Raw genomic sequence first — 26,020 nt, 5'->3', positions numbered from 1 at the left:
TTGCCGTCGCGAACGAGCTGCGCGCGCACAAACCAAGAGGGCTAATATATTAATGTTAATCAAGAAGACAAAATAGAACATGTGAATTGAAAGCAAAATATTTGCATGCGATTTAAAAAATAATAATGAAATGTGATCATCAATGCAGTGCCATGAAAACGAAATGATATGGAGAAGAGCAAACCGGGGATGAAGAGTAGGAGCCTCTGTTAGAGCAGGTGAGTCGAAAATTCCCTTTCCATGAGATGAAGGTTTGGCAAGATTTTACTACACACCACGATCCCACATAGCAGGATCATGGGTATTCTTTTCATAATAGGATGTATTTTAATTGCAGCACATTTAAACATAATTGTATAATATGTTGATGATATTTAGATGTTTTGCATGTGATAATTAGGGTCAACATTTGCAACGTTTTATTCATCAACCGCATCCTTGGTGTTTATTTGGGAATTTGGAGGAGCAGGGCTGTCTGTGGCTTGGTCTTTTGTGTGAACGTCTGGTTTTCAGTCTCTTTTTCACTCTGACATTTTAACGCATCGTTGCCTATTACTGGTGAATCAATGCCACCAGCTCACCTTCAACGAGGTGTTCTGTGACATTATCATCCTTATACCCTGTAACCGTGCATGTTTTAGTTTTTACACTAAAGCGAGTTGGACTAATTGAACGATTTGGAAGGATTAACACTGATTAAATTGCAAGGGCACCGGATTTGGCTATAGCACATTGCGTGCCTTACAGAGAGAAGAGAAATAAACTGCTTTATTTGCGCCGCACTCCGGTTACCTTTTAGCCATCACCATTCTGCCAATGGTCACAGGCTGCTACCTTGGAATCGCTATAATGCAATTGGGATTCATTAACACAAATGTATAGGCGAGATGTCAAAGCATGTCATGTGTGTCCAATTACACTCCCCGTGTAGAGTAATTCACTACAAGTTGTCATTGGGGATGTGGTTGTAATTGTGCTTATGACTGGCTTAGCCAATAGGGCCACTGATATCATTACATTATTGTGGGCCTGTCACCGCAATAACGGACCTCAACAATGTTGTTTTTTCAAACGCATCTTTAAATGCATAAATTATTTTTTTGCCCAGCTGTGGCCCATAAATGCAACATTTGTAGACTATATTCATGATGTTAACACACCTGTTTTGAGTGTGCTCTAACTTATGGTTAATTGTCTGTATTTGACATATTTGAGTATATTCGCAAGCATTAGGCTAATGGCCTACACTCAAAGTGATCATTGGTGTTCTCTATGTATTTTCTTAATCAACAGCCTTTTCATTGGGACTGAAAATTGCACACAGCTCAGGAAAGTAGGACAGGTTGCGGCATTTAGTTGCAGACTTAGACACAGGGCTGGCCTGTCAGTATTTTGAAGTGATGATTTTAATATAAGGATATTGAGAACTCTGGATTATTTATTTATTTTCAATGTAGGCTACACACACTGCATGGGCATCTGATAGCTCCCACAGCATTGCAAGTATAAGAGACAGAGGGTTGTAATCTATTCGTATTCATGTCTTGTCGGGAAGTCTCTTCCATCTCCCCTGCTAGTCTAAACGCAATCCTATGTGTTTAGGGAATACACCTCGTCAGCTTTGCCTGGCCCCCTGATTAACCTGCTCAAAGTATAAGTAGCTGAGGCTTACTTTGTCAACCTTTAGCCTGTTTCTGGATCCATACATCATCCAATAAATTGCAATCATTGCACAAGTTGAAAATAAACAAATAAAAACAGCCTATATAGGTGATAATGAGACATGATAGACATTTTTCTATCATGTTAACTACCCCCCACCCACACATGGTCCTAGCTACATTCACCACTCCTTCCTGTTCTATTTTCACAACCCAGCTTGTACACTTTTGAAGAGATAGAGGACTCAGAGATATTTCCGTTTTTTGACAGAATCATTATCTGTTCATTCCATAAAAGAGTAGGTTCACTTTCCGGTTTCCTCTACCATGGTCTATCAATAAATGCTAAAGGAATTAATTTAGGGAAACAAACTTGTGCTTGCATGTTCTTGGAGTCATACATACCGACAAGCAAGTACCCAGCCTGATGACCCAGGAGACTGGTTACACTGTTTCTATTGCCTGTAGCTCTGCAACACTGTTGTTTCACTGTTTTCATTAGGATTTAGTCTACTGTTTAGCTGTTTTACTGGAGGGTTGTTGTTGCCATGCTGCTGTGGCTCTATACAATACACATGCAGGCATCATGGGTAAGAACATGATTATATGGCACTGTACTTCCTTCCATCACAGCTTTTCATCCTTCCACCGAAAGGTTACATCAGTGTCGTTTTTCTGATATTTCTGTCCCGTTCATTACTGTCTTTTAAATGAGAGAAAGTGAATGTGCAGTATACTACTAAATCCCTTATTTCCAGATGCACTGCAGTATACAACATTCTGCCTTCATCGATGCAGATGTTTTTTCAGATAGTTCAAATCTTCTCCCCATGGTAATGTCAGCCCACACTACAACCATGAAAGGGTGTTTATACAGAACATGACGCTGGAAATTATATCGCCTATTTGTAGAGTAATATTTGTCCCAGGTGAATCGTAAAAAAAAGACGACAATTGAGGCCAATGAGCATATCCTCTGTTATATATATTTACATATACAGTATTTACATTCACATTCTGCTGGATTACAGACAATACTACCACTCACCAAAGTAGTGTGTTCAAATGGTCCCTTGAGTTCTCCCAAGTGATTAGTTTGCTTTGAAATGATTGTGTGGGTTGTCTACAGGGAGCCTATCTTCTGTGAAAGCATACGGATGATGAGCAACTCTCGCTCTATATATTTAGAAGCCCCAGTTTTCAAGTAATCTGGCAACATAGTCCCGTCAGTATACTCAGGGGCATTGCAGTAAGCAACCCACCGATGTTTGCTCACCTAACCATTTGTCTCTCTTGTTTGCAGCTCGGTTTCAGAACAGCAATGAGAATTGGAGCTGGAGATGAGTGAATACCTGGGCTTTGTTAATTTGTTTTTAGTAACCATTGGAGCCCAGGGCAGGTTGAGCGATGCCTGGTTAAGTGGAATACAGTAGGTCATAGGGGTTGAGAGGACACTCGAGTGTACATTGGTGTGGTGCAAGGGCACTCACTTGCCCAGAACATGTGTTTGGCAGAGTTTACGCACCATGTGTTGCCTGCACACCTATCAAATCGGCGAGGAACCGCAACCATCGCCACCCGCCGTGGTCTTTTAATGTGGATGTTATGTTCCTACTGGCCATTTACAGTGGTGACCAGCCAGAACTTCAACCCGACTGTGAACACCCAGTTTGGGAAGCTGAGGGGCCTCCGGGTCGCGGTGCCAGGCGAGGTCCTTAAGCCCGTTGACCAGTACCTTGGGGTGCCATACGCTGCCCCTCCCATCGGGGAGAAGCGCTTCATGCCCCCAGAGCAGCCCTCTTCCTGGTCAGGGATCAAGAATGCTACCCACTTCATGCCCGTGTGCCCTCAGAACATCCGCAACACAGTGCCTGAGATCATGATGCCCATATGGTTTACCTATAACCTGGACACAGTGGCCAACCTCATTCAGGATCAGAACGAGGACTGTTTGTATTTAAACATCTATATTCCAACAGAGGATGGTGAGTGGAATGGGTAAAATGGACCAAAGGGACAATCCATGTTGTTTACTGTATTACCCTTGCTGTCACCTTGCAATCATCATGTTTTGCGTATGCAGCAGTTGTCATTGTGCATCTCATTTGTGCCACCCCAAGTTGTTTTCTCATCCAAAGTCATGTCACCAACTCTTCTTCATCCTGTTACACTGTTGACTCCGTTCATTGTGTTCTCTACGGGAAAATCACACACTGATATAAAACCTATTATTGCGTCAGACAACTAATAATTTAAAGTCAGAATATAGCCTACAGCATGGCCTAACCTAACTACTGGGAATGGCTCAATAGTTATGATAAATCAGACTCAGACATTTGTTAGGCCGGTGAAATGTTTATTATTGTGCACTAGAGGCCTGTTGTTTACAATGTGAACGCCTTAACCGTGTAACAATCTGAGGTGCAATACATTTATATATTTCTATGCTATGGATCTGTAGATCAATATTTACTTGACAAATTCGGAGGTGCTTAGTCTCAAGTAAACACTATTGTGATTGATAAACACATTTCCTTTCCTTCATTTATTTTGTAGAGTATTAGGGCTCATACAATATACAGACCGAGTGCATGTGAAAATGGACTGTGCAACATTGTGAAATCATTATGATTATTATTTAATTCGATGTATATCTTTAACCCCCTATCCCACTACCTCCCTTGTATAGTTCCTGAGGTGATGCAAAGTAAACCGGGTTGGGAATTGGGTGCCTGCATACTTCTTCAATTTTTCAGAGCCTTCTGTTATTTTGTAGTCTTTCATTCGTTTTTCAGTCAAAAGAATATCCAAGGAATGTGCCAGAAAACCCAACAAGAAAGTATGTAGAGAAGAAGGTATGTAAGCTAACAAAGGAGTAAAAAGAAGCAAAGTGACTTCAGAGTTGGCTCAAAACCAAGATCACACCGTCATCGTATTTGAAAATCAAACACAGTAGAGACCGATATATGTCGGTCAGAGGTGTGTGCGTCCATCAATGCCTGAGACTGTGTGTGTCTCTGCTGTGAGAAATTAAGAGCAATCCAGAGTAAGATCATTCCACACAATAACATCCACCCATGACATGTTTATTCGAAAAACACATTGATTTCTATACATTTTCTGTTTGTTATTATTGGATAGCCATTAATGAAAGAAATCAACATTCTGATGTCAAAAGTTACTGTTTGTACAATATATAAATCGATTTTTTTCTGATTGAGTCATGGCAATGAAAAGGAGAGTACATCATATCTTACCTCAAATTCTGCATAGCCTATGTTTACTGCAAACAAACATCCTTTTGTTTTTACAGTAATGCCATTTTTGACAGATTTTCTGAGACACAGATTGGGATATCACTATCTTCCTTCCTTGGTGGTCAATCATGCTATTTTTGAATTCTCTTGTACTTTTTTGTTTTTTTCCCTCCTTGATGTGATTCCTAGGGGCCCACAGCAAGAGTCAAGGAGTGGATTTCTCTCATGGTGACAGTGAAGGTATTTTTGGTGCTCAAAGTTTAATGCATGACTTTTTTTTTGGACACTTTTTGACTTTTGATATTTTCCTAGACTTTCGTCTTCGATCTTACCTTTGACAACTCAGAAGTGGTTAAACCTTAGTTTATCAGTGGGCATGCCAAGTCAATTATAAGTCACCTGATTCTCTCAGTGTCTTCGCTATTTCACTCTCAATTGATTTGATTTGGATATCCATATCATATCTGCAGTATTTTTTGTGTCATGGATTTTTTGGGACACTGAATACTGATTTTGTCCTCTAACAGCCCCCTTGAAGACAAATGCTGGTCAATTTGCCATTGATCCCAAATTTACTCCATTTGAACAATGACTCACATGGGTTATTTCTTGTGTCTTTGTGGCTATACCAATCAACAAAGATATTATTTTATAGCACTATAAATGGAATGGGAGTGCAATAAATGCACATATACAGTACCTCTTCATGTTTTGAAAAGTGAACATTTTGCTGTGTCTTCTAGGGATCACAGACTGTGCTATCTATAACCAACTACATCTTATCTCAAAGTCTCCTCCACTACCTCTCTGTGGGTCTCATGAGAGGACCGTATGAGGATGAAGCTATTACTATTCACTACATACCGTACTGTTCAAGAGATTGAGTGTGATGTAGGAAATGGGTGTCTTATGTTATTTTATGGCAACTCACGCCTTTCTCACATTGACACTGAACTTACAGTTAAGGTCATATGCCTTATTCTTTTTGTGAACAATTTATTTATTTCTTAGTAATTTTTTTCATTGGGGAGGGCAGTTATATTGTGGGGAGGGTTTATATGCCTTATTCTGACGAAAAAACTATATTTAGTAGTTGTTGTTTTAGATGCAGAGAAAATCATGTCCTGCAATTTAACCACTATTATGACAAATGAATTGATAGGAGTGTGGTGCACAGAAACAACCACCTTGTCTGAAGAAGCATGCTCTGTTGAACATAGTGAACACATGGTATTAACCAGATACACTTTAGAGATACTAGATGTGAAAACGGTATATTGCTAATAATAGAATATTAGAACATGGCTCAGACTCTAGTATAAACACAGTTTTGTGGGGGGAAAATATTGACATAATATAGATCCCTGTTAGGCCTGTATGAATAGTGTCCTTGCTTTGCATTCTTGTCTCCATTGGTGCGTCACAACCAAGACCCTAATCACCGAAGCACATCTGCTAAAATCAATACCATTACCTTGAGCTTACCTTCAGCTTTAGTGGTGTAAATGTTGCTGAGTCTACCGTCTGGTAGGGGTTACAGTATTCTGATGTTGCATTACCTTGCCTGTAAACCTTTACAGTACAAATAGTAAATGGCTGATTCTCTCTGCAGACATTCGGAACACTGAGGCTAGGCCTGTGATGGTCTACATCCACGGAGGATCCTACATGGAGGGGACAGGGAACATGATCGATGGGAGTGTGCTGGCCAGCTATGGGAATGTCATCGTCATCACTCTCAACTACAGGGTCGGAGTACTAGGTGATGGGATTCTCTTACTATCTCTGAATGGTGTCTGTGGAATTTCTTTTCAGTCTAGAAGATACATTTTCTTCTACTCATAATGTTGATCTCCACACAGAGATCCAATTAATATGTACGCTTATGCCAGTTATTCAAACTTAAATTAATTTGTTACATTTCTATCATTTGCTATGTAAGTCATTTTCTCCTGGTGTATAATGTATAGTCCCAGGTTATGAAGGCAAGGTCTTTTTCAGTATGTTATTGTATTGAGGAGGGAGTAAGATTAGAAATCCTCAGTCAGAGGATAATGGTTAGGACTATTAATCGCCTGCTTGGTGTATACAAGCTACAATATTCCAAAACACTGTTCATCTTTTTTTAACTAACCTGCAGAGAAATTGACCGCTTTTGTCAGGCCTGGAAGACTGATTTAAATAGGAAGGGATGCAGGAATCACAGCCAAGGTCTGGAGTCTTTCTTGTAGGAGCGATGTCACAGCTGTAACATTTCATGTATCTCTGTGCAAGGGGCGGAAAGGGCCTGCCCCCCTGTCTGTGATTGATACTGCATAGTGGAGAACGCATATTGGAGAAAAAGACTGGTTGCAACTCAAGGAACCGTGCAGTGAGAGTATCCTTATGAAAAGGAGGAGGAGGTGGAGGAGGAGGAGGAGAATGATGTACTGAGCTAGGTATTTAACCTGCTCTGGTATGGTAAATCACAGATAAAAGTGTGACAAGAAAGAAGTTAAATAACACTAATATCCTCTTCTGTACACTTCAGGGTTCCTCAGTACAGGTGACCAGGCAGCTAAAGGAAATTATGGACTCCTGGACCAGATCCAAGCCCTGCGTTGGATCAGCAAGAACGTTGGCTATTTTGGAGGAGACCCTGGTCGCATCACTGTCTTTGGATCTGGGATTGGAGCCTCCTGCGTTAGCCTGCTCACACTGTCCCACCACTCTGAGGGTAAGACTAACACTCAACCTGTATAGACAGGATGGGGGGGGGGGGGGGGGGGGGGGGGTGGGATGGGATGGGGATAGTCACCAGGGAATTTCATGCCGAATGGGAATGCCTTTATATAGCTTTATTGCCTGATAAACACACACAGGCCCCGTGATTCCTCAGCCTGCAGTTTTCACAGACACATACTAGGTACTACATTATCTGGTACTTCATCTCAATGTATAGCTTTATGTGGACCATTAACATTAATGTGTTGTGCTCTGTAGTATTGCTTCAGGGAAGTGACTTTATTCACTGTGTTGAAACAGATCTAGTGTTATCTGCTTTTATTTCTACTTTGATGTTTTTATGCAAAAATAAAATATTATATTTCTGTATTATGCCATTATTTAGTTTTACCTTTACATTATAAAGTGTGTTCGGAAAGTATTCAGATCTCTTCCCTTTTTCCACATTTTGTTACGTTACAGCCTTATTAAAAAATGTACTAAATTATATTTTCCCCTCATCAATCTACACACAATACCCCATAATGACAAAGGGAAAACAGGTTTTTAGATATGTTTGCAAATTTATAAAAAATGTAAAATATAAATATCTTATTTACGTAAGTATTCTGACCCTTTGCTATGGGACTCAAAACTGAGCTCATGTGCATCCTGTTTCCATTGATCATCCTTGAGATGTTGCTACAACTTGATTGGAGTCCACCTGTGGTAAATTCAATTGATTGGACATGATTTGGAAAGGTCCCACAATTGGCAGTGCATGTCAGAGTAAAAACCAAGCCATGAGGTTGACGGAATTGTTTATAGAGCTCCGAGACAGGATTGTGTCGGGGCACAGATCTGGAGAAGGGTACCAAAAAATGTCTGCAGCATTAAAGGTCCCCAAGAACACAGTGGCCTTTGGAACCACCAAAGACTCTTCCTAGAGCTGACCACCTGGCCAAACTGAGCAATCGGGGAGAAGGGCCTTGGTCAGGGAGGTGACCAAGAACTTCGATGGTCACTCTGACAGAGCTTCAGAGTTCCTCTGTGGCGATGGGAGAACCTTCCAGAAGGACAACCATCTCTGCAGCACTCCACCAATAAGGCCTTTATGGTAGAGTGGCCAGACGGAAGCCACTCCTCAGTAAAAGGCACATGATAGCCCGCTTGGAGTTTGCCAAAAGGCACCTAAAGGACTCTGAGACCATGAGAAATAAGATTCTCTGGTCTGATGAAACGAAGATTGAACTCTCAGCGGCAGGGACTGAGCTAAAGAGGATCTGCAAAGAAGAATGGGAGAAACTCATCATATACAGGTATGCCAAGCTTGTAGTGTCATATCCAAGAAGACTCGAGGCTGTAATCGCTGCCAAAGGTGCCTTAAACAAAGTACTGAGTAAAGGGTCTGAATATTTATGTAAATGTGATATTTATTATCATTATATTTTATAAATGTGCAAACATTTCTAAGCCTGTTTTTGCTTTGTCATTGTGGGTTATTGTGTGTAGATTGATGAGAGAAAAAAAACTACTGAATACATTTTAGAATAAGGCATTAACGTAGCAAAATGTGGAAAAAGTCAAGGGGTCTGAATACTTTTCCGAATGCGCTATATACAATCCTTATCCTCAACTAAAAAAGGAATAGTTTCACCAAAATGGTGCCGGAGAAGAAGGCTGACGTTTTACGTGGCCCCAACCGATTGTGTTTTTTGTTCGTATATTTGCATTGTTTGTAACTTATTTTTTAACTTATTTTGTACATAATGTTGCCGCTACCATCTCTTATGACTGAAAAGAACTAATGGACATCAGGATTGCGATTACTCACCACGGACTGGCAGAATCCTTTTTTTCCTTTAACGAGTCTGACGAGCCCGACTCAAATTATATACTGCTTTCTTGGGAACAGGCCCAGATCCCCTTGATTTGCGTGAAGAGGAGGAGGAGAAAAAGGGGCCAGAGGGCGGGCTGCCTTCTGAGAATTCATTGGCGATCGAATAAACCCCCACTTCCTTCCATTCTGCTAGCAAACGTGAAATCTTTGGAGAATAAAATCGATGACCTACGCGGAAGATTAAACTACCAACAGGACATTCAAAACTGTAATATCTTATGCTTCACGGAGTCGTGGCTGAACGACGACACTATCAACATACAGCTGGCTGGTTATACGCTTGTTATACGCTAACAGCGATGTCTTGTAAGACAAGGGTCGGCGGACTATGAATTTTTGTAAATAACAGCTGGTACACGATATCTAAGGAAGTCTCGAGCTATTGGTCGCCTGAGGTAGAGTATCTCATGATAAGCTGTAGACCACACTATCTACCTAGAGAGTTTTCATCTGTATTTTTCGTAGCTGTTTACATACCACCACAGACTGAGGCTGGCACTAAGACAGCATTGAATGAGCTGTATTCCGCCATAAGCAAACAAGAAAACGTTCACCCAGAGGCGGCGCTCCTAGTAGCCAGGGACTTTAATGCAGGGAAACTTAAATCCGTTTTACTAAATTTCTATCAGCATGTTAAATATGCAACCAGAGGGAAAAAAACTCTGGACCACCTTTACTCCACACACAGAGACGCATACAAAGTTCTCCCTCGCCCTCCATTTGGCAAATCTGACCATAATCCTATCCTCCTGATTCCTGCTTACAAGCAGAAATTAAAGCAGGAGCACCAGTGACTAGATCAATAAAAAAGTGATCAGATGAAGCAGATGCTAAGCTACAGGACTGTTTTGCTAGCACAGACTGGAATATGTTCCGGGATTCCTCCGATGGCATTGAGGAGTACACCACATCAGTCATTGGCTTCATCAATAAGTGCATTGATGACGTCGTCCCCACAGTGACCGTACGTACATACCCAACCAGAAGCCATAGATTACAGGCAACATCCGCACTGAGCTAAAGGCTAGAGCTGCCGCTTTCAAGGAGCTGGACTCTAATCCAGAAGCTTATAAGAAATCCCGCTATGCCCTCCGACGAACCATCAAACAGGCAAAGTGTCAATACATGACTAAGATCGAATCGTACTACACTGGCTCTGACGCTCGTCTGATGTGGCAGAGCTTGCAAACCATTACAGACTACAAAGGGAACCACAGCCGAGAGCTGCCCAGGGATACGAGCTAAACTACTTCTATGCTCGCTTCGAGGCAAAGAACACTGAAACATGCACAAGAGCACCAGCTGTTCCGGAAGACTGTGTGATAATGCTCTCCGCAGGTCAACATTCACAAGGCCGCAGGGCCAGACGGATTACCAGGATGTGTACTGTGAGCATGCGCTGACCAACTTGCAAGTGTCTACACTGACATTTTTAACCTCTCCCTGACCGAGTCTGTAATACCAACATGTTTTAAGCAGACCACCATAGTGCCTGTGCCCAAGAACACTAAGGTAATATGCCTAAATGACTACAGACCCGGATCACTCACAGAGTGCTTTGAAAGGCTGGTCATGGCTCACATCAACACCATTATCCCAGAAACACTAGACCCACTCCACTTTGCCTACCGCCCCAACAGATCCACAGATGATGCAATCTCTATTGCATTCCACACTGCCCTTTCCCACCTGGACAAAAGGAACACCTATGTGAGAATGCTATTCATTGACTACAGCTCAGTGTTCAACACCATAGTGCCCTCCAAGCTTATCAATAAGCTAAGGACCCTGGGACTAAACACCTCCTTATGCAACTGGATCCTGGACTTCCTGATGGGCCGCCTCAGGTGGTAAGGGTAGATAAAAACACATCCGCCATGCTGATTCTCACCACAGGGGCCCCTCAGGGGTGCTCAGTCCCCTCCTGTACTCCCTGTTTACTCATGACTGCACGGCCAGGCACGACTCCAACACCATCATTAAGTTTGCCGATGACACAACAGTGGTAGGCCTGATCACCGACAACAATGAGACAGCCTATAGAGAGGAGGTCAGAGACCTGGCCATGTGGTGACAGGACAAAAACCTCTGCCTCAACGTGATCAAGACAAAGGAGATGATTGTGGACTACAGGAAAAAGAGGACCGAGCACGCCCCCATTCTCATCAACGGGGCTGCAGTGGAGCAGGTTGACGGCTTCAAGTTCCTTGGTGTCCATGTCACCAACAAACTAACATGGTTCAAGCACACCAAGACAGTCGTGAAGAGGGCACAACAAAATCTATTCCCCCTCAGGAGACTGAAAAGATCTGGCATGGGTCCTCAGATCCTCAAAAGGTTCTACAGCTGCACAATCGAGAGCATCTTGACTGGTTGCGTCACTCCCTGGTATGGCAACTGCTCGGGGTCCAATCACAAGGTACTACCGAGGGTAGTGCGAACTGCCCAGTACATCATTGGGGCCAAGCTTCCTTCCATCCAGGACCTCTATACCAGACGGTGTCAGAGGAAGGCCCTAAAAATTGTCAAAGACTCCAGCCACCCTAGTCATAGACTGTTCTCTCTGCTACCGCACGGCAAGCAGTACCGGAGCGCCAAGTCTAGGTCCAAGAGACTTCTAAACAGCTTCTACCCCCAAGCCATAAGACTCCTGAACACCTAATCAAATGGCTACCCAGACTATTTGCATTGCCCCCCCCCCCCCCCTCCTCTTTTACACCGCTGCTACTCTCTGTGGTTGTCATCTCTGCATAGTCACTTTAATAACTCTACCTACATGTACATATTACCTCAACTAACTGGTGCCCCCGCACATTGACTCTGTACCGGTACCCCCCTGTATATAGTCTCGCTGTTGTTATTTTACTGCTGCTCTTTAATTACTTGTTACTTTTATTTCTTATTCTAATCTGTATTTTTTTAAACTGAATTGTTGATTAGGGGTTTGTAAGTAAGCATTTCACTGTAAGGTCTACACCTGTTGTTTTCGGCGCATGTGACTAATAAAATGAGATTTTATATTCAAACGAGTTCAGTTCACGTAACTGGGTTGACTTTAAAATGAGGGACAGACTTAAAATTAAATAAATAAATAAAATAAATACAAATCTTCAGAAATGTCTTTGTCAAAGCAAGAATATAACTAGAGCTTTACAGTGATAGTGAAACCTTGAATACATTTGGGGTTAAGCGGGTTAAAATCTTCATGTCAAAATGCCGAATTTTCCATGTGGTCTATAATAAAGGGCACTTCATTTAATTTAACAGGCTTTTGAAATTCACTATTGGTAAACAATTTCTACTTAAAATATCAAAGGGACGCGAAATGTACTCTATTTGTGGTACGCCCCAACTCCAAATGGATCCAATCGAGTCCTTCAGAGGAAGTGAATTGTTTGGATATGTGGCTAGGGTGGTGGGGTAGTGGTACAGTTAAGTGATGGCTATTGTTCTCCTCTCCTAAATATAATCAGACTAAAAGCTTTGCCTCTTAAAGAGTGAACCCCTTTAACAGATCCACCTATAAATTCAAGGTAGTGTATGGATGGAGTCTAACTATCTAGCTATCTATCAATTTAACTTTATATATTTACATTTTATACATCAAGACATGTGTACACAGAGCACATACTGTGCAGCATCTATTAATCAATATAATAATCTTTAAACCTCACTCTGTTTTACACTCACTAATTTATCCCCAGCGTTTCAGAAAGATTTGCTCGTATTTCTTTCTTGCCCTCATGAGAGTAAATGGAAGGAGGGTTGTGAATGAATTGAGGAATGTCACTCAATCTGAAACAAAGATAGTGGCGTCTGTGCCTTTCCATCACCCACAACACGCACACACACACACACACACACACACACACACACACACACACACACACACACACACACACACACATACACACACCACCTCTTCTCCTCTAATCAATCAGCCCTTTATTACATCAGGCCACAGCTCTAAAGGCACCAGAGCCGGCTTAGGCCCCTCTCACTGAGATTGTGTGAGCCAGCGTGATACTGTGGTATACAAACAGACTACGCAAATCTTTATATCATATATTTTTCAAGGATTAATCAAGAACCACGATCACCATTGGCAATATAATAAAATATATATATATTCACTGGGAGAAATGTTTTCCAGATGTTTTTCCACTGCCTGGCTGTGTAAAATGAGGTTGTTTCACTACAGGCCAAATTTGGTTTGATGGGATCATAACAAAGTAAAAAACAGGAAGGTCAGTTAAGTGAATAATAGAAGTGAATCATACAGTATAATCAAAGTGGATAATTTAAGGGACTAAAGAGCAGTGGGATTTGTCCTTTGTTTTCCAGACATGTCTGCTTTGGTTAGTGGATGTGATGTATGTCCTGGTAGCTTGAAGCTACACAGCTCAATGCTCAGGTCCTTGCACTGACTGTAATCTATGGCCCTCTGAATATACTGTCTTTATCTGACAGTATGCATTATGTGGGTTGAATGCTGTAACAACACAGAATAAAAACATTGAAAGTCCCGTTTGGGCTCCTGAGTGGCGCAGCGGTCTAAGGCACTGCATCTCAGTGCTAGGAGCGTCACTACAGACCCTGTTTAGATTCCAAGCTGTATCACAACCGGCCGTGATTGGGAGTCCCATAGGGCAGCGTACAATTGGCCCAGCGTTGTCCGGGTTAGTGTTTGGCCGAGATAGGCCGTCATTGTAAATAAGACTTTGTTCTTAACTGACTTGCCTAGTTATATAAAGGTTAAATAAAAAAAATAAAAAAATGAAAAAACAGTAGTGAATGCCCATTTCTACTTATCACTTATTAAGCATTTATTCACATTACTTTACTTTAGTAAACATTTTATGACTTTATTATAATAAAATAAATACATTTTACCTCCTTTTTCTCCCAAATTTCATGATATCCAATTGCGATCTTGTCTTATCGCTGCAACTCCCAAACGGGCTCGGGAGAGGCGAAGGTTGAGTCATGCGTCCTCCAAAACATGACCAGACAATCCGCGCTTCTTAACACCCGTCCGCTTAACCCGGAAGCCAGCCGCACCAATGTGTCAGAGGAAACACCATCCAACTGACAACCGAAGTCAACCTGCAGGCGCCCGACCTTCCACAAGGAGTTGCTAGAGTGTGATGAGCCAAGTAAAGCCCCCCCGGCCAAGCCCTCCCCTAACCTGGGCGACGCTGGGCCAATTGTGCGCCGCCCTATGGTACTCCCGGTCGGTTGTGACACAGCCTGGGATCGAACCCGGGTCTGTAGTGACACCTTAGACCGCTGCGCCACTCGGGAGGCCCCATGACTTTATTATTTAATTCAAAGTAATCATCTCATATAGAGCTGCTGCTGCCTATGCTGTCTGACAAAATCACTATTTTAGTAGTTCTTCAAAGTAAATAAGGCATACTTTTATGACCCTGAAAACCAACTGTCAATCACTTAGATCATGTATTTTCAGGCTCGCGAAGCAACTGCTTTCTATCCCTCTCGATTGGCCTTCTCTCTTCTCTCAGTCTCCATGTCTTGCTCCGCACAGACCGGACAAGTTTAAGCGGGCGTGCAATCGATTATGGTCATTGTAGTTAATTACCACGTTTTCTGCGCTAAACTGTGTAGAATATTGGCCTGTTGGAAACTACAACTCCCTACTACATTGCACAGTTCAGGCTTGATCTGATTTATCTATATAGAAACTGCATATCGAGCTCAGAAAAAAACAGAACGAAATGGAATTCAAATACAGTGAGGGAAAAAAGTATTTGATCCCCTGCTGATTTTGTATGTTTGCCCACTGACAAAGAAATGATCAGTCTATAATTTTAATGGTAGGTTTATTTAAACAGTGAGAGACAGAATAACAACAAAAAAATCCAGAAAAATGCATGTCAAAAATGTTATAAATTGATTTGCATTTTAATGAGGGAAATAAGTATTTGACCCCTCTGCAAAACATGACTTAGTACTTGGTGGCAAAACCCTTGTCGGGGTTTTGCCAGAGGTCAGATGTTTCTTGTAGTTGGCCACCAGGTTTGCACACATCTCAGGAGGGATTTTGTCCCACTCCTCTTTGCAGATCCTCTCCAAGTCATTAAGGTTTCGAGACTGACGTTTGGCAACTCGAACCTTCAGCTCCCTCCACAGATTTTCTATGGGATTAAGGTCTGGAGACTGGCTAGGCCACTCCAGGACCTTAATGTGCTTCTTCTTGAGCCACTCCTTTGTTGCCTTGGCCGTGTGTTTTGGGTCATTGTCATGCTAGAATACCCATCCACGACCCATTTTCAATGCCCTGGCTGAGGGAAGGAGGTTCTCACCCAAGATTTGACGGTACATGGCCCCGTCCATCGTCCCTTTGATGCGGTGAAGTTGTCCTGTCCCCTTAGCAGAAAAACAACCCCAAAGCATAATGTTTCCACCTCCATGTTTGACGGTGGGGATGGTGTTCTTGGGGTCATAGGCAGCATTCCTCCTCCTCCAAACACGGCGAATTGAGTTGATGCCAAAGAGCTCCATTTTGGTCTCATCTGACCACAACACTTCCACCAAGTTGTCCTCTGAATCATTCAGATGTTCATTGGCAAACTTCAGACGGGCATGTATATGTGCTTTCTTGAGCAGGGGGACCTTGGGGGACCTTGCGGGCGCTGCAGGATTTCAGTCCTTCACGGCGTAGTGTGTTACCAATTGTTTTCTTGGTGACTATGGTCCCAGCTGCCTTGAGATCATTGACAAGATCGTCCCGTGTAGTTCTGGGCTGATTCCTCACCGTTGTCATGATCATTGCAACTCCACGAGGTGAGATCTTGCATGGAGCCCCAGGCCGAGGGATATTGACAGTTCTTTTGTGTTTCTTCCATTTGCGAATAATCGCACCAACTGTTGTCACCTTCTCACCAAGCTGCTTGGCGATGGTCATGTAGCCCATTCCAGCCTTGTGTAGGTCTACAATCTTGTCCCTGACATCCTTGGAGAGCTCTTTGGTCTTGGCCATGGTGGAAAGTTTGGAATCTGATTGATTGCTTCTGTGGACAGGTGTCTTTTATACAGGTAACAAGCTGAGATTAGGAGCACTCCCTTTAAGAGTGTGCTCCTAATCTCAGCTCGTTACCTGTATAAAAGACACCTGGGAGCCAGAATTCTTTCTGATTGAGAGGGGGTCAAATACTTATTTCCCTCATTAAAATGCAAATCAATTTATAACATTTTTGACATGCGATTCTCTGGATTTTTGTTGTTGTTATTCTGTCTCTCACTGTTCAATTAACCTACCATTAAAATTATAGACTGATCATTTCTTTGTCAGTGGGCAAACGTACAAAATCAGCAGGGGATCAAATACTTTTTTCCCTCACTGTATTTGAACAGATGTCAGTCAATTAGTTGTTTAAAAACTGAAAAATAACCCTGATTTCGGTTAATCGCTCAGCATTAATATTCAAATACAGGTCTCAGAAAAACAAATCATATTTGAAAGTATTTTGAATATCTCTCATAAAAACCTAATATTTGAGGTATTTGAAAATATGCAAGTTTTAAAAAAGTAATAATATTTGATGGCAGTCAAATATTTGATAAAGAACAAAAAAACTACTACAGTTCAGTTAATCTAAATATATGATCATAAGTACATGGTTTGGAGAGCTCTTAGATATGAACCTCAATATAGCCTATAGCCCTGAATGAAATACATGAGGGACGTGGAATCACCTCAACATTAGAGTAGACCACTTTTACTGCTTCAGAATGACTAACAAATATATTTTCATAATGAGACAAGGTAATACTAACACTTGACATCAAGTTGTTATACATGTGTAGTACTTTTGATTATTACAATAGAAACATTGTTGTTACATAGGACTTTGGAAATGGCTTTATAATTTAATATTAATGGAGTTATTACATAAGTAGAGTAAGAAACAGTCACTATTCCTCTTGTGTACAGTAGTTAAAAGGGTTAGGGTTAGCTAATAAAATGTTACTCCAAAAGTAATTACAGTTTTATTACACAGACACAAGAACAGTTTAATGTTAAGTGTTACTGAGAATGCTAATAGTAACAAAATATGGCTATTAAGTGTCGAAAGGAAATCAACTACAGCTAAGGTAGGTGGAAAATCAAAAAACTATCCCTTTACAGATGGTATAGTGTGTGTTTGAAAGAAGAACACTTATGCTCAGATGGACAGAGGTTCCAAGTAGTTTTTTGTAAGTATCCAAATTGATGTTTGTAGTGTTTGCAAATGGCTTTTAATTACTCTGCAGTATTTTCAGGTATCATAAAATTAATTCCAGCTTTCGACCTTTTCAGTGGCATGTTGAAAGAGCCATACAATAGTTGAGTGTCACAACTTATTTATACTTATCTGTACAAAATGTCATTGGTTAATTGGTTTGACTTGATTATGTACACCTGGGGCAATTGACATTCAGGAGAATGGACATTTACAAAATGTTCAGATATAAATGTATTGTATAGATCAAATATGACTGCCAGATAGATTGGAATAGTATAGGAGATTGTGTGTGCTCTATTCATGTAAAGGGGCGCGTAACCGGTGGCAGGGAAGTCAGATGCAGGAGAGCAGAACTAGGTAGTAGCCGGAGCAGTTCAATCCAAAAATCAACGGCAACAGAATATGGGTACAAAAACCCGACGTGCACCAGTAAACATGTGCACAAGCACTTACAACAAACAATTCCACACAAAGACATGGGGGGAACAGAGGGTTAAATACACAACAAATAATGAGGGAAATGGAAACCAGGTGTGTAGGAAAACAAGACAAAACAAATGGAAAATGAAAAGTGGATTGACGATGGCTAGAAGACCGGTGACGCCGACCGCCGAACGCCGCCTGAACAAGGAGAGGAAACAACTTCGGTGGAAGTTGTGACAATTCATTCTATCTTCAACATGCAGTTCCGATACAGTCCTGTCATTAGTTGAAGGCAGCCAATCCAATAGTTTCAGAAAAGTAGTCCCTTACTGAGATCTGTATTCAAATATTTTTTTAAGTACTTGTTTTCTCAGATCTGTATTCAAATTGTTTTAATAAGTAGTTACTTTCTGAGATCTGTATTTAAATAGCTTTAAAAAGTAGTCATTTCCACAAACTATGTTTAAACTACAGGTATCCCAGGTCTGAATTATACACATTTTGCAATAACTTGTTAATATGATTTCTGAGTGAGTGCCTAACAATATCCCCCTGGAGGTCAGGGCCACTGGGCACGTTCCCTGTGTTCACAGTCGGTAATTCGATCATGATTCATACAAGGTAGTTGGCTAGACTAATTTACCAATCTGAAAGATGTTTTGACATGGGCTAATTGATAAATAGAGAGAAACTTCTGATGCACAATCAAATTTCAAAATTACTGTACACGTCCGTCAACTAAAATGGTGGCCCTGCATAGCCAAGTAGTCTTTGGTTAAAGAGTGTCCCTGAGGACGCAGCTATTGAGGCACGATGCGATGACTGACTTTGTGTGTGCTACTGTGGTGTTTTTAGTTCCCTGCATGAGGGCTGCCTGTTATCGCATACACACCTGCTCACACACCCCCTGATGTGGTATTGATTTTGGAGCATGGTTTCTGTCAATGTTTATTATTTGGTTTGCCTGGCTGTCCACGGACCTCCATTACACTTGGTTCTGATGGACATGCTGTGACTGTCAGCAGAGAGAGTGAGAGAGCTGTGAGTGTCAGCAGAGAGAGAGAGAGAGAGCTATTCCACATCAAGATCACTGGACCAATTCCTGCACAAAGTTAGGTTGAATTAATAGTATTTCTTAAAATGTAATCTTAAAGGTTCATTTAACAGTGATGTTTTCAACAAGGCTACTGTGTGTATTCACAGTGGAGTCACTGACTCATTCCCAAAATCATTGCTCTCACAGATGAGTGCCACAAATATGATGCCTTTGTGTTGAGTGAGAGTTTAATTAATTCAAATCCCTTTTTAATGTGGCCAATGTTTTGAGACCTTGCATATGCACCACTTACTAAGCTTTATTTTTAATTGTAAATTATATACTCTCAATTAGAATTAATATCATTTTTAGAGTTCCATCCTTTCCCTCGATATTATTTAGTGATTTATCTTTCGTTAAAGGAAAATGAAAGTTAACTGAGACTGCAGATACACAGATTGAAAAAGCGATGTTGATGAGGTTTGTCTATCATGATCTCAGATGAAATTGTGCGGTGAGCACAAATTATCATCAAAAGTCTGGTCAAAACTGACCTCTCATCATCAGAACCTAGATAGAGATCCTATGAAGCTACCAATATGTTTTATGGGTAGGCCTAAAAATGTATTTTCTCAGATGGTTGTTGACCAAACAGCCCTCCTCTGATCTATGTTTGTGTCTGTCCATGCTGTGATCTCCTCAGGCCTGTTCCACAGAGCCATCATCCAGAGTGGCTCAGCCCTGTCCAGCTGGGCCGTTAACTACCAGCCTGTCAAGTACACCCGCATGCTGGCCGAGAGGGTGGGCTGCAACGTGCTGGACACCCTGGACATGGTGTCCTGCCTGCAGAAGAAGAGTGCCAGAGAGCTGGTGGAGCAGGACATCCAGCCAGCCCGCTACCACGTAGCCTTCGGCCCCGTCATTGATGGTGACGTCATCCCCGATGATCCCGAGATCCTGATGGAGCAGGGCGAGTTCCTCAACTATGACATCATGCTGGGCGTCAACCAGGGGGAAGGGCTGCGCTTTGTGGAGACTGTTGTGGACCTGGAGGACGGCGTATCTGGCAGCGACTTTGACTTTGCTGTGTCGGACTTTGTGGACAGCCTGTATGGCTACCCGGAGGGGAAGGACACTCTGAGGGAGACCATCAAGTTCATGTACACGGACTGGGCTGACAGGGACAACCCGGAGACCAGGAGGAAGACATTAGTCGCCCTGTTCACTGACCACCAGTGGGTGGAGCCCTCGGTGGTGACGGCTGACCTGCACGCCCGCTACGGCTCGCCCACATACTTCTACGCCTTCTACCACCACTGCCAGAGCCTGATGAAGCCTGTGTGGTCGGACTCGGCCCACGGGGACGAGGTGCCCTATGTGTTTGGCATCCCCATGGTGGGAGCCACTGACCTGTTCCCGTGCAACTTCTCCAGGAACGACATCATGCTCAGTGCTGTGGTCATGACCTACTGGACAAACTTCGCTAAGAGTGGGTGAGTACATTACACTGAGATCTGGTCAGCCTTGATTGTATAGTAAAATAATGGGGTCATTCTTTCACTTCTTTCAGAATATTTCCCATTTGTGTCCCTGTATTTTCCCAAAATGTTTTCCTAATCATATTTAGATGCGCATTGAAGCCTGTGCAGAAGAACCAATATTTATAGATATACAGTATAGACACACTTCACATGTACAGTGCCTTCAGAAAGTATTCGCACCCCTTGACTTATTCCACATTTTGTTGTGTTACAGCCTGAATTAAAAAATGATTACATTTAGATTTTTTTGTCCGTGGCCTACACATAATACCCCATGATGTCAAAGTGGAATTCTGATTATTTTTATTTTTCCAAATGAAATATCGAATCAATAAGTATTCAATCCCTTTGTTATGTCAAGCCTAAATAAGTACAGGAGTAAACATTTGCTTAACAAGTTGCATGGACTCACTCTTTGTGCAATAATAGTGTTTAATATGATTTTTGAATAACTACCTCATCTCTGTACTTTGAGCATGGTGAAGTTATTAATTACACTTTGGATGGTGTAACAATACACCCGGTCACTACAAAGACACATGCGTCCTTCCAAACTCAATTGCCGGAGATGAAGGAAACCGCTCAGGGATTTCACCATGAGGCCAATGGTGACTTTAAAACAGTTACAGAGTTGAATGGCTGTGACAGGAGAAAACTGAGGATGGATGAACAACATTGTAGTTACTCCACAATAATAACCTAATTGACAGAGTGAAAAAAGGAAGCCAGTACATAATACAAATATTCCAAAACATGCATCCTGTTTGCAACAAGGCACTAAAATAATACTAGAAAATGTTATGTTTGAGGCAAATCGAATACAACACATTACTTATTTTCAAGCATAGTGGTGGCTGTATCATGTTATGGGTATGCTTGTAATCATTAAGGACTGGGGAGATTTTCAGGATAAAAAAGAAACGGAATGGAGCTAAACACAGGCAAAATCCTAGAGGAAAACCTGGTTCAGTCTGCTTTCCACCAGACACTGGGAGATGAATTCACCTTTCAGCAGGACAATAACCTAAAACACAAGGCTGAATCTACATTGGAGTTGCTCACCAAGAAGACAGTGAATGTTCCTGAGTGGGCGAGTTACAGTTTTAACTTAAATCTACATGAAAATCAATGGCAAGACCTGAAAATGGTTGTCTAGCAATGATCAACAACCTATTTGACAGAGCTTGAATAATTGTTTTAAGAATAATGGACAAATGTTGCACAATCCAGGTGTGGGAAGCTCTTAGAGACTTACCCAGAAAGACACACAGCTGTAGTCGCTGCCAAAGGTGCTTCTACAAAGTATTGACTCAGGGGTGTGAATACTTATGTAAATTAGGTATTTGCAAACATTTCTAAAAACATGTTTTCACTTTGTCATTATGGGGTATTGTGTGTAGATGGGTGAGGAATTCAGGCTGTAACACAACAAAATGAGGAATAGGTCAAGGAGTATGAATGCTTTCTGAAGGTACTGTAGAATTGTAGATGATTCTCAGTAGAAGTAGGGTTTTGAATGTGCTTCAATGAAAAATGTAGGGCAGTGTTTCCCAACTCCAGTCCTCGAGTACCCTCAGCGGTACACATTTTTGTTGTAGCCCCAGACAAGCACACCTGATTCAACTTGCCAACTAACCATCAAGCCCTCATTGAGTTGAATCAGGTGAGTTTGTCCGGGTCTACAACAATGATTTGTGCTGTTTGGGGCACTCGAGGACTGAAGTTGGGAACACTGATGTAGGGAATGCTGAGCCCTTGAGGAGAGACTGTGACATTACATCAACCAGTCTCACAGCTCGCAACTTGCCTGTTGACATCCCCCATAATGAAACAAATGAAAGCTTAATGTCTTCTATATGAGTAGTCAATCTCTGATCCCTGTCTTCACTGTTTGTTTGCAGGGATCCCAACAAGCCAGTTCCCCAGGACACCAAGTTCATCCACACCAAGGCCAACCGCTTTGAGGAGGTGGCCTGGTCCAAGTACAACCCCCATGACCAGCTGTACCTTCACATCGGCCTGAAGCCTCGCATCCGTGACCACTACCGCGCCACCAAGGTCGCTTTCTGGAAGCACCTGGTGCCCCACCTGTATAACCTCCATGACATGTTCCAATACACCTCCACCACCACCAAGGTCCCTCCCCAGGACACCACCAACTCCAACGGTAAGAGGACTGGCACCACCAAGCGTCCGCCTGTCTCCACGGCCCACAGCAGTAATGGGGATGGGGAGGAAACGGGTCCTCTGATCGTGGCTAACCCGAGAGATTACTCCACTGAGCTGAGTGTCACCATCGCTGTGGGCGCCTCACTACTGTTCCTCAATGTGCTGGCCTTCGCCGCGCTCTACTACCGTAAGGACAAGCGCAGCCGGCAGGATGGCCACGGCAGCCCCCATCAAGCCAGCCCCCAGCGACAAAGCAATGGCAACGAAGTGAGCCACACCACCACCACCATCGACGAGAGCCTGTCCCATCAGATGACCCAGAGCAGCCAGATGAACCAGTGTGACACCCTGCATGACCTCCATGATCTCCATGACCTCCATGACCTCCATGACCTTCACGACCCCCTGCACCTCTCCACCAACATGGACTACACCATGACCCTGCGCCGCTCACCAGATGACATCCCCCTGATGACACCCAACAATATCACCATGATCCCCAACTCCTTGATGGGCCTTCCCAATATGCACCCCTACAGCACCTTCCCAGCCGGGTACAACTCCACAGGCCTGCCCCACTCCCACTCCACCACCCGGGTATAGACCCAGCCTGGGACAGATGACATACAGACCACAGGGGACAGAGATTGTAGAGGTGAGTTGAGGTGCGTGCTGTGCTGTACAGTAGTTTAGGAATGAATACAAAACAGTAGTTGGGATGGGATGCGTGGGTAAGATAAGTTTGAATTTATGTTCATGCTGCAAGAGCCATGCAAAGCTTTTTCTGCTCGAAGGGTGCAGAATTGCCACCAATATACTACTGCCTCCTCTTCCTCACAGAAGGAGGTCTATAAGCAGTGTCATTTTCTTATAATCATTTTCAAAGCCTTTGTGAGCTGGTTAAAATGTGGGAAAAAAGCTTTTTATTTCCCATTCTTGTCTTTTGAGGGTAACATTTATTTGTTTCTTTCTTGTACGACCTCAGTATAATGTTTGTACAGTTGGATTTGTACGGGAAGCTTTTTTCTTACTATGATATCTGCTTTGATTTTCAACAATTCTTTGTGGAACAATTAACATCTGGACTCATCCCTGACTGAAAGGACATTTGTAAAAAGCAGAAAATCTGTGTTATGAAGCTATTTTATACATATTCCTCATGTTACTCACAACTTAAAAGGGTATTTTTTACTTACTGACTAAAGAATGGCTTGTTACTGTAACATTCTCTGCTTAGAGAAATACTGTTACGGCGACTGTGATGAATTGAACCTTTACTACAACATTGATTACAATTTGTAGTAAAAGTATCACATTTATCCAAACAATATTTCTATTTGAATATGCACAACGTGTGTGCGTTCGTGTGTGCGTGTGTGTGCGTGTGTTTGTGTCTGTTTGTGTGCGCGTATGTTTGTGGGCGTGCGTGTGTCTGCGCACATGCGAAGTGTAATGTAAAAGTGTAAATTGATAAGACATTTGTTTGAAGTATTGGCTTTCATCATATTAGTGTTGTACTCCGATCTATGGTCGTCTGTTTAAGTACCTTTGTTATTTTTCAGTTAACTGTGTCTTCTTTTGCTAAACACGTACTGCGAATGCGACTTCTGCTTTGTTATAAACAGAGAATAGCTTAAGATGGCACCTACTCTAAACAACTGATATGATTCCATTGGCTTGGCTTCTTTGTACAGAATAAACTTAGACCAGCAGGTTTTTTATTGTTATTTGTCTATATGAATATAAAGGTATTCAGTAAGATAATTAAGTATATCACAATTGTATGTATAAACTACCTGAATCAATCAGATTTTAAAGAGTTTTGCTTAAAATATTGCAGATTGAGCAAGCTGAGTTTCACCCATAGGCTTCATCCCATTTACACAAAACCCAGATTTTGCAGCATAACACGTTTTGAAGCATTACTATGAAAGGCTCTTTTGAATTCAATGTGAACACTTCACAGTATTATTCTGGGAGAACGCACATCGCTCTGAGAATTATTGTCATCTTGCTTTCTTTGATACGATCATAGAACACAATTGACTAATACTACTGTTCAATATCAATGGGCTGATTAAAGATTTTTTGGAACTGAGTTGTCTTCTTGTCCAAATCCATGAACAGCTTTACTATGAGTCAGATATGGCTAGATGGCCAATCTAATTCAATTGTATCACATATCAAGATTATTTTTCAACGGAAAACAAACAGCACAATTTCAGCTTGGATTTCAGCATCGGGGCAATGCCCCATATATGACTGGGACCAGTTGAGATTACATAGACACAGCTTTAGCTTATTATCATAATCTATGGTACATTTGTAACTGTATGTTGATATTTTGGTCAAGGGCTATGACTGGGGAAAGTCAAAGAGGATAAGAGGGTACAGGCACACTCCAAAAAGACAGTGTGGTGTTTGCTCCAGCTGCACACTGGGGCCATTGTAAGGAGTGGGCTTTGACATCAACTGGGTCAGGGATGAGGGAGGGGAGGGGAGGGAGGGTAGCAGCTGGATCCAGCCCTCAATGTCCCCTTGTTAGTCTTCTTAATCAATGTCAGTCCAGTGGCATTTACATGGTAGGCCTTTTGTTTTATACCTTTGGTCTGTATATTCTTCATATCTCTCTGTGTTTCCTGAAGATGCTTCTCTGAAGAGCCGAACACACCCAGCAGCCAGAGCTTGCTCTCATTGACCATGTGGTGCCCTTTACGTACCTCAGATAGGCAGCACACATACTATGCAGACCATGAATAGCCTGGCTACTAAGAGAGAATAAACTGCTCATGCAGCAGCCCACACATGATCACACATGATGATCACACATACAGTAAAAAGGCCTACAGATCTGCTATCTTAATTTCACTCTGTTTCTCACAGCAGGAAAATAATTATGCAGCAACAGGAAATCTGAATTATTATGTGGATTATAAGTAATGGACATTTTTTTTGTAGGGGTTGATACATTTTTTGTTAGGGGAAATCAAGTTTGACATTTCAAAGTAGAAATTACAAACTTTAGAAGCCTTTTTAAACCTCAAATACACTATAATTTGAATTTCTTCCTGCGCTGGAAAA

At 42.1% G+C, this 26,020-nt stretch overlaps 1 protein-coding gene across 4 annotated transcripts; it reads left to right on the top strand.

The window, feature by feature from the left end:
- Positions 1–25,037, top strand: LOC115148994 (neuroligin-3). Of its 4 annotated transcripts, XM_029691396.1 has the most exons (8): positions 1–218; positions 2,965–3,646; positions 4,457–4,516; positions 5,108–5,167; positions 6,531–6,680; positions 7,449–7,634; positions 19,933–20,722; positions 22,672–25,037. In XM_029691396.1, the coding sequence occupies exons 2-8, from the start codon at positions 3,163–3,165 to the stop codon at positions 23,540–23,542; spliced, it is 2,601 nt and encodes an 866-aa protein (XP_029547256.1). In that variant the 5' UTR covers positions 1–218; positions 2,965–3,162; the 3' UTR covers positions 23,543–25,037. The 4 variants fall into 4 exon arrangements, with proteins under 4 accessions (XP_029547256.1, XP_029547253.1, XP_029547254.1 ...); XM_029691393.1 differs by lacking the exon at positions 4,457–4,516 and having other exon boundaries at positions 5,108–5,158; XM_029691394.1 differs by lacking the exons at positions 4,457–4,516; positions 5,108–5,167.
- Positions 25,038–26,020: the final 983 nt, after the last annotated feature.

This window comes from Salmo trutta, chromosome 15, assembly GCF_901001165.1.
Source record: "Salmo trutta chromosome 15, fSalTru1.1, whole genome shotgun sequence".
Classification (NCBI taxonomy): domain Eukaryota; kingdom Metazoa; phylum Chordata; class Actinopteri; order Salmoniformes; family Salmonidae; genus Salmo; species Salmo trutta.
The sequence above is the reverse complement of the archived record's forward strand: the minus strand, read 5'-3'. Positions and strand labels throughout refer to the sequence as shown.

Excerpts from the sequence above, each read along its gene's own strand:
- LOC115148994 (XM_029691396.1), top strand. The coding sequence starts at position 3,163 with ATGTGTTTGGCAGAGTTTACGCACCATGTGTTGCCTGCACACCTATCA. Across the intron at positions 4,517-5,107 it reads GAAAGTATGTAGAGAAGAAG|GGGCCCACAGCAAGAGTCAA; the intron begins GTATGTAAGCTA and ends TGTGATTCCTAG. Across the intron at positions 5,168-6,530 it reads TGACAGTGAAGGTATTTTTG|ACATTCGGAACACTGAGGCT; the intron begins GTGCTCAAAGTT and ends TTCTCTCTGCAG.